At 39.0% G+C, this 19,353-nt stretch overlaps 3 protein-coding genes across 3 annotated transcripts; 2 read left to right on the top strand and 1 right to left on the bottom strand.

The window, feature by feature from the left end:
• The first annotated feature begins 2,674 nt into the window (after positions 1 to 2,674).
• Positions 2,675 to 3,628, top strand: LOC127228026 (olfactory receptor 51I2-like). The gene has a single exon (XM_051192464.1). The coding sequence runs from the start codon at positions 2,675 to 2,677 to the stop codon at positions 3,626 to 3,628; it is 954 nt and encodes a 317-aa protein (XP_051048421.1).
• A 7,406-nt stretch (positions 3,629 to 11,034) lies between these two features.
• LOC127228020 (olfactory receptor 51I2) lies at positions 11,035 to 11,997 on the top strand. Its single transcript, XM_051192457.1, has one exon. It carries the CDS (start codon positions 11,035 to 11,037, stop codon positions 11,995 to 11,997), a length of 963 nt encoding a protein of 320 aa, XP_051048414.1.
• Positions 11,998 to 14,569: 2,572 nt separating this feature from the next.
• Positions 14,570 to 15,790, bottom strand: LOC127228024 (olfactory receptor 51E1). Its single transcript, XM_051192462.1, has one exon. It carries the CDS (start codon positions 15,750 to 15,752, stop codon positions 14,799 to 14,801), a length of 954 nt encoding a protein of 317 aa, XP_051048419.1. The 5' UTR covers positions 15,753 to 15,790; the 3' UTR covers positions 14,570 to 14,798.
• Positions 15,791 to 19,353: the final 3,563 nt, after the last annotated feature.

Here is a 19,353-nt window from a genome sequence, read left to right as displayed (position 1 = left end):
CCAGGAAGACTGAGCCTGGTTAGGAATAGAAAACAGGAGAGAGAGAGAGAGAGAGAGAGAGAGAGAGAGAGAGAGAGAGAGAGAGAGACCATAAAAGAGGGAGCCAATATTGGTTTGAAGATAAAATTGAACACAAAGAAAGGTCTAGAGAACTACAAGACTGCTGCCAACTAACAATTTGAGCTTCCCTTGAAAGGCTACCATAAATGCCCTTCCTGGAGAGTGAGATCAACAACTAACTTATCCATGGAGCCCTCAACTAATGCCTGTTGGAAATAGGAGCAAACACCCATACATAAACACTGAGTCAAACTAGGACCCACCCAGATGCAGATGGAGAGGACAAGACCAGGCAGCAGAAACACAGAGACAGCTTACCTGAACAAGGAGGAGCTAACGGGCCACCAGACTGATAGCTGGGATGCTAGTATGGGACTGACTCAGGCCCCCTGAATATGGGTCTCAGCCAGAAGGACTGAGCAGTCTAAGGGACCTTAGACAGTGGAGCCAGGATGTATCCCTGGTGCAAAAACGGACTTTGCGAACACATCCCCCATGGAGGGATAGCTGCCTTAATCTAGAGACAGGAGAGAATCCCTAGTCCCTACTTCACATGATCTGTCAGATCTACATGACCCCAACTGGATGGCATTCCCCTACATATGGAATTGGGGTTGGGGGATGGGAGGGGAGGGTGTTTAGAGTGCATGTGAGAGGGCAGAGAGGGTAAAAGGGAGGGAAGGAGGGAAAGAGGGAGGGAGGGAGCGAGAGGGAATTGGGATCAACATGTAAAATAATAAATTAAATAAAAAAATGCTTTGACTCCAAAATTTAAGTTCAAGTACAAGTTACTGGGGAAAAGTATTTCGATTTTTGTTTCCACAGAAAATGAAAAGAGGTGGATTCCTTCCAGACTAATGTGGTATGATCAAGCCAGACCACCTGAAACAGAGTACCAGGTGATTCTACATTCAAAACAGCTGGACAAAGCAGCCTTACAGACTACAGCCAGGATTTCTGAATCTTCTTCGAATCCCCCATGACAGCGCCCTTACCAGCAGGAAGTAGTTTGGAAAGATCGACGCCCAAATTCCCAAATATTGTCTATAAATGTTTGTTTTTATTTAAATGGACTTGGTTATATAAAATAAATATTTAAAAAAGGTGTAGCATATACTCATTTCACAGATTTCTGTGCATAGTGACCTTTGGTGCATGTGGTCTAGTAGACATGAGAGGGCTCTTATTCAAGTCAGACATTTTCTTATTGGGAAGATTGTGTTTACAATTCCACTGTTTAATGCATCATATATTCTCCAGGTTAATTATTTCAATTTAACTTTAATTATTCTTTTTTAATTGTTTTAATTGCATACCTTTCATAACATGAAGTTTTTCGGCCTCAGACTACTTTGCTTTTTTTACCATTCTTTACTTTGATCTGCCATTTTTATTTTAAATGTCTTTATCATCAAATTATTCTTACTCTCTGCTAACACAGATTGAACCACTCTTCTGTTTTCAAAATATTTTTTTAAAAAAATGATACAGAATCCTTTCATTTCTTTTCTAACTTCCTATGAGCAATGACTTTTTTCTTGTTAAATTTTATATAGTTTTAATCACACTAGAATTAAATCACTTCTGTCCTTCACTTTCTTCCCTCCAGCACCTTCCAAGTACCTTGCCTTGAATCCCATCCACGTACCCCAAGACTCAGATAACCTTTTTATTTATTATTACTTATACACATATGTGGGTATGTATAAGTATGCAAAAATATATAAACACAAGTGGATAAGTCTGCTTTTATTATTTGTATGCATGTGGTTTGGGGGTTGACCATGTTATACTGAAAAACCAATAAGGGGACTCATCCCATATGGTGATAATTCCTCCTCTCCTAATTCTCACTAGTTACCTGGAGTTATGGGCCTAGGTGTGGGACCCCATGCAATGTTCCCCTTCCATATGAACATGTCTTTTGATTTTTATTTGTTTGTTTGTGTTTGTTTGTTTTTGTTTTTCAAGACAGGGTTTCTCTGTATTGCATTGGAACCTATCCTGGAACTAGCTCTGTAGACCAGGCTAGATTCAAACTCTCAAAGATTCACTGCCTCCAGAGTACTTGGATTAAAGGTGTGTGCCACCAATGCCCAGCTCTAAGAGAGACTTTAACAGCAGAATTTCTGGTATTATGTCTCTTACACCCTTCATTGCCAGCTGCACAATACTGTGAATACTGTTTCTCTCATTTAACTATTACTTTGGTACTCATTGGGTTGAATTTATACTTTTCCTTTATTTATTATTTTAATAATTGTGAGGAAGGTATGCCATAGTGTAGATGTGAGATCAGAGGCCAGAATACCAGTTTGGGTCTCTAATTCCACCAAACTGGAGCTGGGGAATAGCTAAGGACATAAAGATTGACAAGCACCTTTAATCGCTGAGCCATCTTACCAGTCCTGTTTTCCTTCTTTATATTTTTTTTTTTATTTTAGATGCACTACATTTCTAAATCTGCTTTACATCTGTCATGTTCATGCTTGGACCCATATCAACAAACATGATAATAGGCATTTTTTTTTTGCATTAACTTCATCAATTTATGTATGTTCCTTCAGAGGTTGAACAGATCATATCATCCTAGAGCCCTTGGCTGTCTCCATGGATGTTCCCTTCCCAGTCCTTCATCAACATCTCCTTCTTGCAGCCACAGTATTTCCTCATGGCTGGCATAGAGGTCATCCATGGCTGGATCTCCATCCTTGTCTCCTCCATGTACACTGTGGCACTCACTGGAAACAGCCCCATACTACTGGCTGTAAAGAGGACCCATAGCCTACACCATCCCATGTACTACTTCCTGTGCATGCTGGCCCTAAGTGATGTGGGTCTTACCTTGTCCACAATGCCCTCTACCCTGGCTGTGCTCTGGTTTGACTATCATTTCATTGGCTTCCACACATGCCTAATACAACTGTTCTTCCTACACTCTTACTCTGTGGTAGAGTCTTCAGTACTCTTGGCCATGTCATTTGACCGCTTTGTGGCTATCTCCAATCCACTGCGCTATGCATCTGTCCTCACTAATAATGTCATCATCAGAATTGGGGCTGTCATTGCAGCTCGAGCCACTCTATCACTATTCCCAGTGCCCTTCCTGCTGAAGCGACTCAACTATTGCCCTGGCAAGGTCCTCCTGTCTCACTCATTCTGCTTCCATGCTGATGTCATGAAGCTGGCCTGTGCTGACATTACTGTCAACATCCTGTATGGACTCTATGTAGTTCTGTCCACAGTGGGTGTAGACTCCTTGCTTATTGTTATGTCCTATGCCCTGATTCTTCAGACAGTGATGGGGCTAGCCTCTCCAAGGGAACGTGTCCGGGCTCTCAACACATGTGTTACTCATATCTTGGCTGTTCTGGTCTTCTATATTCCAGTCATAGGTGTGTCCATGATCCATCGTTTTGGTAAGCATCTGCCCCACATTGTTCATGCCCTTGTTGCATATGTGTACCTTGTGGTACCTCCTGTGCTCAACCCCATCATCTACAGTGTCAAGTCCAAACCAATAAGGGGAGCCATGTTCAGAGTACTAAGACGAAAATACCAGACCTGATAACAGTGTATGTTTATGGGAGTTGAAGCCTGTGAAGTGGTTGGGAAATATGAGCAGCACACTGGTGAATGAAGTCCTACAATTAGCTTTGTTATGGGCACCAACAATAAGAAGTGTAAGACTAGTAAACTTGTTTCTAGTAATTGTTTTTCTGTGGTGCTATGGATTATTTCTAATGTCTCTAACATGCTAAGCAGGTCCTCTACCACTGAGCTACATTCTCTGATCTGAAAATGTGTTTTGTTCATTTGTTATCTCATTTATGGCATACATGTATTCTTGAAGCCAATGTTTTCTAGCCTTACTTTAGAGTCCAGCAACAGAAAAAAATGGTTCCATGTTGCCTTTTATGTATAGACCTTAAAAGTCAGTATATTTCCAAAATGTTTAAATAGAAAACTGGTTTATTAACTGTGATGTATATACACAATCCTGGATAAGCATAAAAACAATTTTTTATCTGTTGATTGTTGTATCCTTTCTATAATTAAAAGTTAATAATTATACAATATTGCTAGAATCAATATACACTAAATATACTTCACAATGTTATAAATGCCAATAAATATTTCCCATTCTAATAACTTAAATAACTATTGATTTAATTATTACAACAGCTTTCTTGATTTAATTCTATTCTGACCTTTTGTCACATGAACAATCTTTGCACAATCTTGGGCATGCATGTATTCAAAATAATTACTGAAACTAAACATGTATTGGCAATAAATTATGAAAATCTTTATTTTAAATCATAATAGTTTACCAATTATTAAACATGAGAGCAAATTTACATACTAATGATATTTTTTCAAATAAGTAATTAATTCACAAGAGGGTATTACATGTAGGTTGTAAAGTATCTTACTGGGTATTTCATGCAGGTTTTAAAACATCTTTAAAATTTTTCAGAGTTGAATAACATCTGTATATTGTAATGGCCACTGCTGAGAGCATTACTTTATAAATACATAGGATAAAATTGCAGTAAGTACACTGAGGGTCATTTCAGGACCTGGTAAAGATTGGGTCCTCCCTTCATGACAGCATTATATACATTTTTTACCAAACTGAAATCAGTAAGTCAGAAGTAGTTTAAATAATTCTAGCATTACACAATCCAAAGATCCACTAATTTTATATTTTCATGCTGGATAATGGTGGCAGAAAAATATTTCAAAACTTTCTTTTCTGTATTAAAAGCCTTATAATAAAATAATAAAATAAAATAAAATGAGAATTAAATTTGTGCGTACAGAAAAAAAAACCACAATTGCCTTAAAACTGAGACAAACTGTTACAGGCCATCTTCTTTAGGATGTGTTGTGTGGCATCATGTGCAATGAAAAGTACATACATGATATGCTCAAAACCAAGCAAACAATAAAATAGTGTGGTGTCCAGCATGGGCTGCTGCTTTCAGAAACTCCTCAAATTACTTATTTGTTTTATTTCTTTATTTTTGGTAAAAATAATTTAGAAACTTAACAGATGCCACTAAATTTTCCACTTCCCTGACTGCTTGTGTCAACTCATATGGGGTCCTTACCTACATATTAAAAAGTTAGGCTTAAAGCAAATATTTTGTTTATGAATATTTTGAAGTTTCTAAGTTCTCAGAAGTAAAAAAGAATTTGTGTTTACTTTTGAGAATCTCACAGTCCATTGGAGTAGAGGGAGAATTAGCAAGGAAATGTAATGACAAGCAAAAGGTTACGGATACTAGCTAAGGTTGGGAAAGAGGGAAACATCATATTTTTGAACTCTTGGAAATTTTTTGAGTTCTATCTGGACTCCAGAAAAAAAGGGGGTATGTTGGGTAGATGGTGAAATTTGAACTGACATGGATAAACAGAAAAATGGAAGACATAAAAAACCTAAGGGAAAAGACCTCTGCCTACACAGTAGAACAAAGAGTTCAATATGACTAGAGGAGAGTTGAGTGGCAGACTTTAGAACTGGAAGTCAGGGCTCATATAAGTAGAATCCTTCAGTCTGTATCAAATGTGTATAACAGTTTTTAAGGATGAACTACAGTCTCGCCCAGGTCAAGCTCCATTCTGAAAATAATACAGCATTCTAAAAAATATCTTAGCCCATTCATACAGAATTTGGTATCATCTGCTATATATTCTAATGGTGATCACTCTTTAACCAATTCCAAGACAGTGATGCTGATTTTCCTTACCTAGAAGGTATTGTGTTAGGGCTTGATAGAGATGTCACACATTCCTATTTCAATGAGCATCAAAGTTTTACATGTTATATGACACACATGCAAACATGCTGTAGTGCACACTGACCTGAGGCAAGTCTTTCTTCTGGTCCAGGGACCCCGTATAGCTGGTACTCTGCCACATTACATGGTGAATGGATTAAGTAATTTTTCTTACATGTATTATATGTTATATATAAAAATCCAAGGAAGACTGACAAGTGCTATATCAATTTATTGTTGGTAAGAGGAGCAAGAATCCAACAAACTATCTTTATTTTGAGAAAGTTGGTGACAGTACAAAAAGTATTGAATGGTGAGAACATAACTTAGGTTGCAGAATTTGTGAGTTCAACAAAATGTGTTATGTTGGGGAATTCAGAACAGGGCATTTTCTGATGTCCAACACATTGGAGAGCAGTCACAATGTTGTGAAGGTGTGGGAAATCCCATAACAGTGTTCATCTTTAAATTTCATGTTTCTTCAGTTTTTGAAACTATCTTGATCTAAGTTTTCTTTCTAAAACTTTTCTACTCTCTTTTATCCAGGCCCAACAGAATTATTAGCCTGTTAGCTTCTAGGCCCCTTGAAGCTTGGGGATCCCCAAGGAAGAAATAGAGGATGAATTGTAGGAACCAGAGAACTTGAGGACACTAGGAGAATACAGTCCACAGAATCGACTAAGCAGGGCTCATACGGGTTCACAGAGACTGAAGCAGCAATCATGTAGCCTAAGTGGGTCTGCACTAGCTCCTCTGCAAACATGTTATGATTATTACCTTGGTGTTTTGTGGGACTCCTAATAGTGGGAGTGGGAACTGTTTCTGACTCCTTCAATTGCTCTTGGGACCCCTTTCAACTTACTGGGTGGCCTAGCCTAACCTTAACATAAGGATTTAACCTAGTCTTATTATACCTTGTTAAGCTGTGTTAAGTTGATATTCCCTGGAGACGTCCTCAATTCTGAAAGAAATCAGAGGAGTGGATCTGGGGTACAGGAATAGATGGGGAAGAGTTGGGAGGAATAGAAGGAGGAGGAGGTGTGGTCTGGATTAAATGTATGAGAACAATAAAAAAAATTACACTCTGATCTTAGTGTTGGCTGAGTCTCTTCTTCCATGACCACGGTAATGGGCCACATATACATTAGAACTTGAGGAAAACATGCCTTAGACACAGTTGAACTAGAGGTATGATCTGACTGATCATGTCTATAATCTCTCTGAGATTTACCCCAACCAACCAGCTGAACCTTTCAACAAATGTTCACATCCCAGAGGTGAAGCTCAACACTGTGCAGTTTCTCTATGACTCAAGACCAGTTTTCCCTTGAGTCTGGCTGCATGTTCCTGAATCAAAATAAAAGAAGACTATCTTAACTGAAGAAGCTTCTGTGTTCTATGGGATATGGTACAGCAGATTTGGCCAGCATCACAGACAAGGTGAGTCATCAAGGCTCACAATCTAGCTTTCCTCTATTTTAGGATCCTTTATTCTCCTCCCCAGCAAAGGCTCAAGGAAAATAAACATCAAGCAGTAGATGTCAGAAAGAGACCTGAGTATGGGGTTTAAGATGAGCCCAGGAATTCTAGCTGAGTTCCAAAACAATTATATATGTGATTGATCCACAACAGTGATGCTTACATGAAAAACTCAAGTCCTGTATATAATGAAATGTTTCTTAAATGTAAATATTCATGCTTGAGAGCACAACAGCATAGTCCCCACACTTCACCAGAGTAGTTTTCATTCATCACAGTGACTGAAAATTTAGTACATATGTATGTAGGTAGGTAGGTATGTAAGTAAGTATATATAGTCAAAGTTCCAAAGAGACATACAACTGGTACATGAGCGAGAACTTTGCTATGGCAGTTCTGAATACTGATGTGTGAATTACTCAGGACTGGCTGAAGACACAAGGAAAAGTTGACCTCAATGCCATCTGGAACAGACTCCCTATTTCCTAAGGAAACTCAGTTTATCTTCTCTTCTGAATAAATGAAGCCACACAGAGAATACGGAGTGATGAGGTGATCTTTTTTCAAAGTCTAAAAATTCAAAAGTTAATATATATTCATAAAAATATCTAGAATACTAGTTGACCAAAAACTGGGACTATGATTTAGCAAAGGGAATTAACCATCTAGTGCACCACACTGTGGAATGAAACTTTATTGAAAGCCTTCTAGTTGTGGTAGCCAGTCAAACGGATTGAGATCATAAACTGCTGTGTAAGTGGGTGTGTGACAATGTTACAGGTATGAGTTATTAACAAAAAGAAAAAATGCTTAGGAGTTAGTACAGAAAAATGAAATGAAGAAATCTTAACGAAGGAAATTCAGAGGAATAAAATAAGAACCATGTAAAGAGAAGGAAAAGTAAAAAGATTGATTCATTCATTCATTGAATTTCAGGAAAGGTAGGTTTATAATCACCAAATGTCACAATTCAAATGACAATTAATCTGTATTACACCTCTGTGTGTTACAAAGAATATTGGGACAAGGGAGAGAAAATGAGGCTGAGATTTAATGCAACCTGTGAATTAGGACAGCTTACTTAGAGGGAAAGAAGGGTATTTGATGCTGAATAGCACTGTGACTATTTCTTTCAACTCATAGGCATTTGATTTTGTAAATAATGGTAGCACTGTTGGATTCATTTTTTATTCAAAGTTAACTAAACTAATATGCCCTGTAAATACCCAGTGTAATACAATGGTGCAGCAGAATGAATGAAACCCGAAAAACTTTCTCTAATTCTTTCCATTTAAAAAATTGTTAAAATCACTTTCACATACTTAAACCTGTATGTTGTAGTTACTTCAACAAATGGAAGATGCATGTGACTGCACTTATCTCACATATTCCAATGCTAGATGCTTGTACATGAATATCAACACTGTCCTCCAGCTAAAGAACTGATAGACAGACAGACAAAATGGTAATTAAACTCAGTTTACCAGAAGAGTACCAATTTAGAGGTGGTGGCTTATGAGGATTTGTTGATTGAGAAAACTTGAGAACTCTATATAGAAAACCTGAGGGAAAGTGAGGTAGGAAAATGAACCTAGGGCAAGAGCAGGACAAACCTTTTCCCTAAAGCAACAGTAATAAAAATAAAATTATCAACAGTTTATCTTGGGTTAAATTATGGGAAGGAGAACACAGATGGAAGGTACAATGGATTAAGAAAATGAGATGTCCAACAAACCTCACTCTTAGGAGACTGGAGGTACACTACAATGTCATACATGTCTGTTGGTAACACTATTGGGCTTCTAAAAATAGGACACAGATACAATATTTGAGATTCTGGATGACGTGATAATCATCTAAAACTCAGAAAATGAAACAAACATTTCTTGGAGACTTCTCAGTGCAATCAACTACAATCCACCATATTATGGCCATTCCATAGATGAAGTGCATTATTTCTTGAAATAGAGCTTGAATGCCCTCTTCTTCAAAACCTAAGTAAGTTCAAATATCTGATGCCTGGGGAAACACAACTTATCTTTTACTTGTTTTCCTTCATGTGTATAAGACTTGGTTATCATTTCATTTTTCATTCATTCAAATAAATGTTGACTGTGACTTTACCCTGTATGAGGAACCACACTGGGTAAGGGTTACCTGTTAATGGATAAAACCTTATGGTTGACACATACATGGAATTTTGTAATCTAGTAACAAGGACAGGAAGTCAGCGAGGAGAGAAGTAATCATGACATATAAAAATCAGTTCAGTGGCAAATAAGAAAAGAGCAATGTGTCCTGTGAGAACAATGAAGGAGGGGGTTATAGATCAAGGCATCACTGTGGCAAGAGTCATCCAAAGGGCTCTTTGAGAAAATGCTGTTTACTACCTAAAGGAATGAGGATCTCAGCCATGTGAAAATCAAAGGAAGAATACAAGCAGAACACAAAATACCCAAAATAAATAGCACAGACTTATTTTAGAAACTGAAATGTGATCAGCTTGACTAAAGAATCCTGAACAGGACCAAGCCTGCCATGCAATGAATAGAGAGTTGGGATTGTGTGTCATCACAGAACTACCCAAGCCATATTCTACCAGACTGCACAGGGAACCACTGAAAGATGTTTAGGGGAGGAGTCACATGAGCAAGTCACTTCCCTGAACATCAATTACCATCCACAGTGTAGGAAGAGCCATCTCCTAGAGTCTGCATTTCGCTATCACTATGAGGATCAAATGAGTCACTACTAATGAAAGCCTTGAGAATTGCAACGTGTTAGTACCCCAATAATCACAGAGGCATTGTTTATAGTATTTTCTACTGCAGACCACTGTTCAAGCACTTTGTGTCATCAGGACGGGCCACAGTAGACAGTATTGCTTTTGGAATCTTATGTACAAGGATTTAAACTCCAAGACAATGATATATGGGTGACCCATCAGATTTAGGCCACTTAGAGCTATCCACCCTTAGGCTTCTCATGTGTTCAATGGATGAGGAAATGTGGCCTTTTCCAAAGTTTCTTGATTCTTTGTATAAATAATTTCAGCCCAAAGTGTTAAGTATGAATCATGGAATTTTTTACATATGTCAAAAAATATGCAACATAAACAGATGAACTTTAAAACAACTCAGCTTAAACAGTGAAAAATTGTGGGGAAAGCACAGCAATTTCTCATGTAATCAGACTCTTTGTAGGTTTCTTTTAACTCTATAAAAATAAACTTTCTTTTTCTATGCCTGAATTAATATTCTTCATCTCTTACCAAACAGGAATTCTCATCTCTTCTAGACAAGGAAATATAGCACGTCCTCATATTTGTACAAAAAGTAGATACTGGTGAGATCAGCATACTGTTTCATAGTGTTTGGAGTCTCAGTCCACCAGCCCGGATGGGGTGTCAGTATTAGGAATAAGAAGCTTATCAATAAGCTGTCTAGAATTCATAAGGCATGTTTTCAAAGGTACTTATGGTTTTCTTGAAGATATGAGAAAAATATCGGAAAAATTAATAACACTAGTAAAATATAATATAGAGAGAGTCTACATTGATATTATATGATTCCTTTACACCTAGAGGTAAATGATGAACTAATAATACTTGAGTCTAAGCCTTTTGACTCAACACTACCTCACTATTTCCTCTCATTCTAGATATGTTCAGTGTCTGTCCAGATTGAGGACATCACATCTCCTGAGAACAATGCACCTTTCACAGTCCTTCATCAACATCTCCTTCTTCCAGCCACAGTATTTCCTCATGACTGGCATCCCAGGGCTAGAGACCATCCATGGATGGATCTCCATCCCCTTCTCCTCCATGTACACTGTGGCACTCACTGGAAACTGCCTCATTCTCCTGGCTGTGAAGAGGACCCATAGCCTACACCAACCCATGTACTACTTCCTGTCCATGCTGGCCCTAAGTGATGTTGGCCTCAGCTTATCTACACTGCCTTCCACCCTAGCTGTGCTCTGGTTTGACTATCGTTTCATTGGCTTCCATGCCTGTCTGATCCAGATGTTCTTTCTGCATTTCTTTTCTGTGGTAGAGTCTTCAGTACTCTTGGCCATGTCATTTGACCGCTTTGTGGCTATCTCCAATCCACTGCGCTATGCATCTGTCCTCACTAATAATGTCATCATCAGGATTGGTGTGGCCATTACTACCCGAGCCACTCTGTCCCTCTTACCATTGCCTTTCTTGTTGAAGCGACTGAACTACTGCCCTGGAAAGAGCCTCCTGTCTCACTCATTCTGCTTCCATGCTGATGTCATGAAGCTGGCCTGTGCTGACATTACTGTCAACATCCTGTATGGACTCTATGTAGTTCTGTCCACAGTGGGTGTAGACTCTTTGCTTATTGTTATGTCCTATTCCTTGATTCTTTACACAGTAATGGGGATAGCCTCTCCCAGGGAGCGTGTTCGGACTCTCAATACATGTGTTTCCCATATCTTGGCTGTCCTGGTCTTCTATATTCCAGTCATAGGTGTGTCCATGATCCATCGTTTTGGTAAGCATCTGCCCCACATTGTTCATGCCCTTGTTGCATACGTGTACCTTGTGGTACCTCCTGTGCTCAACCCCATCATATACAGTGTCAAGTCCAAGCCCATCAGGGGGGCCATGTTCAGAGTGTTAAATAGGAAAGGCCAAAGCTAATAAACTTAAAATACATCACAATTTGGGTAAAATAAAAGAAAGCCATAGCTTTTCTCCAGTTGTGCTGAGATTGTGGGGTGACAACTTGCCTTATTCCTGTTACAAATCTGCTTATTGTTTACTTTGTAAAGACACAATGATGGGAATTAAAGACTGATAAATAAATGAAATACTTTCTATTTGATTCCTTCCCAGGGACATCCTTGTACCACCACTTCTAAGCCCTCCTTGATACTTAGACACTCTGAACTTTACAGCTAATATCCACTTATAAGTGAGTATATACTATGTTTGTCTTTCTGGGTTAACTCATTCAGGATGAGTTTTCTAGTTCATCCATTTGTCGGCTAATTTCATGTTGGTCATTACAATAGCTACTAGTATGAATTACAGATAGGAGGTGCCAGACTGGAGTTAACTGGAAACTTTTCTCTCAAAGTTACTCTGTCCTTAAAAGAAGAAAAATTAATTGGGCAGTGTAATGAATCCATTCATCTATCATTATATATGAATGACTCCATAGGACAGCAAATATAAAGCAGAAATACAATGGGATTGAATGGAGGTATACACCTGTGATTCCAGCACTTGAGAAGTAAATGCAGGAGAATCATCAGCCCAAGGTCATCCTTAGCTACACAGTGAACTTGAGGTCACCCTGGTTTATGTGAGATTCTCTCTTTCTCAAAAACATACACAAATGTCCTCCAACCACACACTCACACACACACACACACACACACACACCCTATGTCAAAGCAAAGCATGCATGCAAGTACACACTAAAACCCTGGAAGAATAAACACCAATGGTCTTTTTTTTTTTCTTTTGAGTAACAGATTGAAGATTCTTTATTGTGTCTTAATGTCTTTTATATTTTCAGAATGCCTGTGATTTTTGTTTTCAGTGATTACATTTCAGTTTGCAAGTAAGGAAATCATGTCTTTCTAATCCTTTTCATTGCCTTTCTCTCAACTGCATTGTCAGAGCACTTCTGGGCACTGGATAGTTATGCACCCTGCCCCTCTCAGTTCAAAGTCACCAAATCTTGCATTAGATACATTGCTTGCTATTTCCTTTGGCCACCCCTCACCTTGGCCTAGTCAGTTCTATCATATACACAGTTCTTATATTGTGGAGTGTAGTTCAAGAAATTGGAAGTGCAAATAGATCTCTGTGCTATTAGCCTTAGCCAGGAAATTCTACCCTGCACACACTTTGCTTCTTGCTTCTCCTATTCACCAACTACACACAGGATCTGACTGGTTGTTTTGTAGGTGGTGATCCCAATCTTCAATCAGTCTACTCCAATTCCTTTCCTACAGTGGCCAGCTAACTCCAAAAAATGTTCTTGAAGGATTCTTAGGTAGGACTCAAGGCTATGTTCATGGTATGTTCAGTTAGCAGGAATGTAGTCCTTATTTCCTTTGTTGCAACACAGCTCAAAGCCCTAGGTGTCCTGCCAGGTGGTAATGACACACACATTTAATTCCACAGCTTGGGAAGTAGAGGTAGGCAGATCTCTTTGAGTTCAAGGCTATCCTGGTCTACAGAGTGAGTTCCATGACAGGCTCCAAAGCTACTGAGAAACCCTATCTCAGGGGGAAAAAATCCCTGGGTGTCTGTGGTGTTTGATTACATATGTGCTCCTCATTTTCTATAGACCCACTTTTCCCCTAGTTTTACTTCCTGGTCAGCTACATGGGCTAATGACTCTACTCAGTCTTATATCTCTTGCTCTTGACTCTACTCTGTGGTGATTACCCTTTCTCTTTTTATACCACAAGCTGCTGGATATTCTCAACTGCTTCTTCTAAGGCATCCCTCAGACAAGCAGGGAATCTGCAGCTAATCACACTATTTCTCAAATAAAGCCATTTAGGAACAGTCCTGTTTCCATTGTATAGCTACAGTAGTGATTGGGCTAGGAAGCAGAGCAATGTCTACTGGCTTGATAGGAAGTTTCTCAAAGCAGCACTAGGTCAGTGAAAATAAAGGACCAAATTCCTCCTCCAAAAACAGTGTGAGATTATGGAGATTACCAACTCAGTATTCCACAAGTCTGTCTAACAATTCTTCTACATAACATGGGATTGGACATGAAAACTTCATTTCTTTTCTTCTATTTGTGAGCTTCTGTGATTCTATGTAAGTCACTGGTTGCCAAGAAATACCGTATTCCCCACTGGTGCAATCAGAGCACAAATAAAAAGTTGATAAACTTAAATAGGCAAAAATGTCTTCATGGCTGTGACAGTTGTCATAACAAAGTGTATTATTTCATAATGTAGGCAATATAGTTTTTGTGGTCTGGTACCCAGAAGAAAAAACAATGATTTCTTTGGAAATTGTTCTGAAGAAGAAATCCAGCTATAACTTCTTAGAAATTCAAAGTCATTGTGAATTCTGATAAGAAAATCAGAAGTTTTATTTTATTTTCTTTTTCATGCTTTTGATGAACATGTTTAATATGTTTCTCCACCTCTAGATGATATGAACCATCGTCAGTAAAATGAATTGTGATTTAGAAATAGTGATAAAATAGGAAGTAATCTTCAAAACATAAGTCTTGGTCTTAATAACCATACAGAGAAAAATCAAAACGAAATCTGATGTTGGAAAATGGAAATTGCTGGTTTTATTCCATTCCCATGGAAATTCCACAGCCAGTTTCCTCTTTGAAAGCTCTGAGCTGTGCTTCAAATAAGAAAGATTTGTTTTCTTAATACTGTCTTCCAAGATGCTGATATTAAAGTAGGAATTAGAGAATGTTGAATGGAGGGAGGTTTCATCATGGATTCCTAGTGATCTGAAGTGTGTGTGGTTGTGAGAAAAAGACGTAGGATGCGCTGCCGGATCTCCTTCGTCTTCACTCCATAGACGATGGGGTTGAGCACAGGAGGAATGAGCAGATAGATGTTAGCCATAATGACAGGAAGGAGAGAGTCACGTCTCTTGCTAAAACGGTGCACCATTGACAATCCAATGAAAGGCACGTAGAATATGAAAACAGCACACACATGAGAGACACAAGTGCCAAACGCTTTTGCCTGGGCTTCCCGTGTCAAGCCCAACACAGTCTTAAGGATAAGCAAATATGAAAAGGAGATGAGAAGTGAGTCCAAGCCAATGGCAGAGATGATGACAATGAGACCATAGATGACATTAACACGGATGTCAGCACAGGCCAGCTTCATGACATCTTGATGTAGGCAGTAAGAATGGGAAAGGATATTGGAACTACAGAAAGGCAACCTTTTGATGAAGACAGGTAAGGGTGCCATTAGTGCAGCACCCCTGACCACAGCAGCCATGCCAATCTTGGCAACACGAGGCAATGTAAGCACAGTGGCATGACGTAGAGGATGGCAGATGGCCACATAGCGATCAAAGGCCATGGCCAGCAGCACCGTGGACTCCATGCCAGATAAGGAATGGATAGCAAACATCTGTACTAGACAAGCATCAAACTGGATAGTAGTGGAATTGAACCAGAAAATAGCCATCATTTTCGGCATGGATGAGGTGGAAATGAGGATGTCTAGGCCAGAAAGCATGCAAAGAAAGATATACATGGGCTCATGGAGGCTGTGCTCTGTCCTCACAATGTAGATGATTGTCAAGTTACCTAGCACAGCAATAAGGTAGAGGGAGCACAATGGGAAAGCCAGCCAGAACTGAGCCTCTTCTAATCCTGGGAGGCCTATTAAGATGAAATAGGTAGCACTGGACTCGCTGCTGTTGATGTCCACCATACTGAAAGAACTGAGATGTAGCCAGTACCAGGCAGGTTGACGCTGAAATACAAAGACAAGTCACTGTCAGGTCCTCTAAGATCTCAACACCATATAGTGTCCTAGTGTCCTTTCTCTAACAAAACTAATCCCATTGCTTTTCCAAACTCTGAACCTACACTAAATTTCATCTAACCATAAATCAAGTACAAGATGAAAACCCACTTAGTTCTACTTGCTAATTCTACCTAAATAGTAAGTGAATTAATAAGACAACATTCTGATATAATTAATCATTTACATATTACATACTATGTGGTATCTTATGCTCATACTCCCAATGCTTAGTAGTGATCATATCGTTCATATAAACCATTATCAGAACCTGGAAAATTAAACTATGGGTGGAGAAATACTAAATGAAAATATTTAATACTTACTGTAAATATGGCCAATTTCATCAAGCTATTCGAAGGTCATTATCATGTAAAAGCATCAGTGGTAGAGTAGCAACATAAACTAACATTGAAACCCAACTTGAACACTAATCTAATGATCTAATTTTAGCCTTAATACTTTAGCATTAGCCAATACATAAAAGCCATTTCAATATTAATTTAATAACACCTATGTTATTGTGATAAACCCCATCTAATAAAAACATGACAGCAATTTTATCCTGAACTATAAGACTGAATTTCCATTTTCCTAGGTATCTATCTAACCAAGAGTTTACACTTGCCCTACATAGCTTATATCAGGAAAAGAGTGACAGACTCAGTGGATTCATTGCTGTCCCATTTAGATTCCATTTAACAATGCCAAGCACCTATATAGTTGTTAAGCAATGTAACCTTTTAGCAACCATGCCAGCACTGTGCCATAAATTCAGAATGTCTCATGGATGCTGATGCTGGTCTCCAAGGGAGACTGTGGCCTTACTCAACCTCCTTCAGCTGCCCTGCCCTGCACTGCTTCCTTGTGCTTCTCCTGGGAGCACTCCTTCAGGGCACACATTGCCCTTCAGCCATACTGTCACTGCCAGTCATCTAATTTCAATCAACTGTATTCACCTGAAGTCTGAAACTATTAGACAGAAATTTAAAAAAATAAACAGTTCATGCTCTTTAAATTGTATGTCACTCTGGGATGGAAGTTTTATAACAGATTTAGACTCAGCCTGCAGGAGGGAAAAAGGTAAAGCAGAATTGTGATTAATCTACATCAGGCAAAGAGGCAAAGTCATCAATCCCTCTCACTCTTCTGAATTGTATTTGTAGTGACACAGCTCCCTGCTTCTTAAAACTGCTCCTTCCCCTGCCTGATGTCCCTTGTCTCTCTATTCACCAGCATCTGTTATCCCAGCTCCATCTTCATCCTCCTCCACTTGACTCTTAGCAATACTTTTAAATGACAATTCTGTACAAAAATTTTCTTTGGTATCCTTTGTTTATACTTTCTCCCCAGATTGTCCCAACCTCTTCAAAAGTAAATCTACTTTTCCATCTATAAGCTCTTGACCTCCAAATTTATGTTTGTGTGTATATGCCTCACATAGAGTGAGTACAAAATTTATAACACTGTTTCTTTTTTCCTTGGTGTTGATCACTAGTCACATAAACTAGATCCCATGGTTCTGGTGTAAGCTTCCCCATCTGTACAACACCAGTACTGACCACATGATATTGGGCCATTGCCTGTAGTAAAATACCCAGGGAAGGGCTGGAGGTGTGGCTCAGCTGACAGTGTATTTGTCTAGCTTGCAGAAAACACTAGATCTGATCCCACATGTATTATTCTTGCCATCACTTATTTTTTTCTTTATGTTACTTTTCCTAAGTTCCTTTCCATGAATAATTAACCATTTCCTGTTTTGCATGCCAACATAACTTTGCTGAGGTCCCCTTTCATTCACTGACTCTCCTAGTTATAAGAATCACTTATTTTTCCACAAATTGTCAATTTCTTAATGCCAAGAACACTACTACATTTATTAATTAGCATCAAGTTATGTTCACTTATAATGAAATAAGTTTTACTAATAGCAGAATCCCTTGATGAGCATCTGATGAAGATCACTCAGGCAAGGGATAGGTATGACTGTCAGATATATGAACTTCAAGACAGAAAGGAGGAAGGGAGGGAGGGAGGGAGGGAAGGAAGGAAGGGAAGGGAGGAAAGAAGCATGAAGCTGCTGCAATGTCTTGGCTCTGTTAAGTACAAAGAGGCTATGCAGCACTATCTGTGCCTGAGGGCAGACATCACCTACGATTCCTACCTGGAGGCATTAACAGAAGAGACTCCAGGATCCAGAGGGCCAGCGAGCTAGCTATCAGTCCACCCAGCAGTTTGCATGAACCAACATGGGCTGGCAGATTGCCAAGATTAAAATACACTGCATTAGGAAGCGCATTGGAAAAAGGCATGGGTCCACACAGGAAGTTTTATGGCCTCTGTGAGCAGAACCCTTTGGAGCAAAAGCATGAGTCTTGGCCTCAATTCTTGGAGTAATAAATTGTTAAATTACTATTATTACATTAAATAATAACAACAACTTCATAGTGCTACTGTGAATTCATGAGCAATCATCTATGTCAAAACACATTACAAAACTATCAAAGAGCACAAAGCATTGAAAATATATAAAATGAAATTTTCTTTTATCCAGTTTGCTTTAGTCTTCACTCAACATTTACTTACTCACTTTATAAATGTACCCATATACATATATATGAATATACTCAATTTCTCACATTGGCATGAATGGACCCTGATATAGAGGTACCAGAAATCCAAAGAGGGAAGAGTCAGTCAGCCTGGAAAGGAAGTACCTTGGCAACACAAAAAATCTAGACCTCAAAATCTGTGAAGACAAGAAATGAATGAATGGAAAGGGGACCAGACAGCCCAAGTACCATCCTTCAGTCTGTACAACCCTAGCATCTCCTACAGCTCTCCAAGGGATAACAGAATGGACAGCACTGATTCCCAACTATAACCATTCTCTCAAGAGATGGTTCAAGCTAGTTGGGATGAAATAATTTTGTCTTGAAAATGAAACAAAACCAATGAAAATAAACAAAGGAAGTCTCTCTCTCTCTCTCTCTCTCTCTCTCACACACACACACACACACACACACACACACACACACACACACACACACTATCCTAATCCCAAAGGAATACCCCTGTCTTCATCTTTCCCTAAAATTTCAAATTAGCTTAGTGAATCTGGGACTATTCAGGCATCTTGACCTTTTCTTGGGAATTAGAAAAAAGCAGACCCCAGACCCCACCTGTACAGAGTCTAAATCCACTCTGGAGTCTGGACTTTCTCCTGGCTTAAAGGCCAGTACTTGCTCCAATACCAGTTCAGCCCTTTTCACCAGCTCACCCCACATCCTTCACCAGAACTGCTACCATTCTTACAGACCCATGGGAAAGTTGGCAGAAAGGAAAACAAGGTCATGTGCCCTCTCTTCTGACCCAAGAACAATGTAGCCATCTCCCAGCCCTAACTTGCCATTTTGTGATATTAATAGAGCTTACTGAATGCCTCCAAAATACCAGACATATAAATATCATCCCTTGGCTGAGAACAACTCTACAGGAAAGATGGAGT

Source organism: Phodopus roborovskii, unplaced genomic scaffold (genome assembly GCF_943737965.1).
Source record: "Phodopus roborovskii unplaced genomic scaffold, PHOROB, whole genome shotgun sequence".
NCBI classification, from domain to species: domain Eukaryota; kingdom Metazoa; phylum Chordata; class Mammalia; order Rodentia; family Cricetidae; genus Phodopus; species Phodopus roborovskii.
This window is presented reverse-complemented; position numbering and strand designations above follow the sequence as displayed.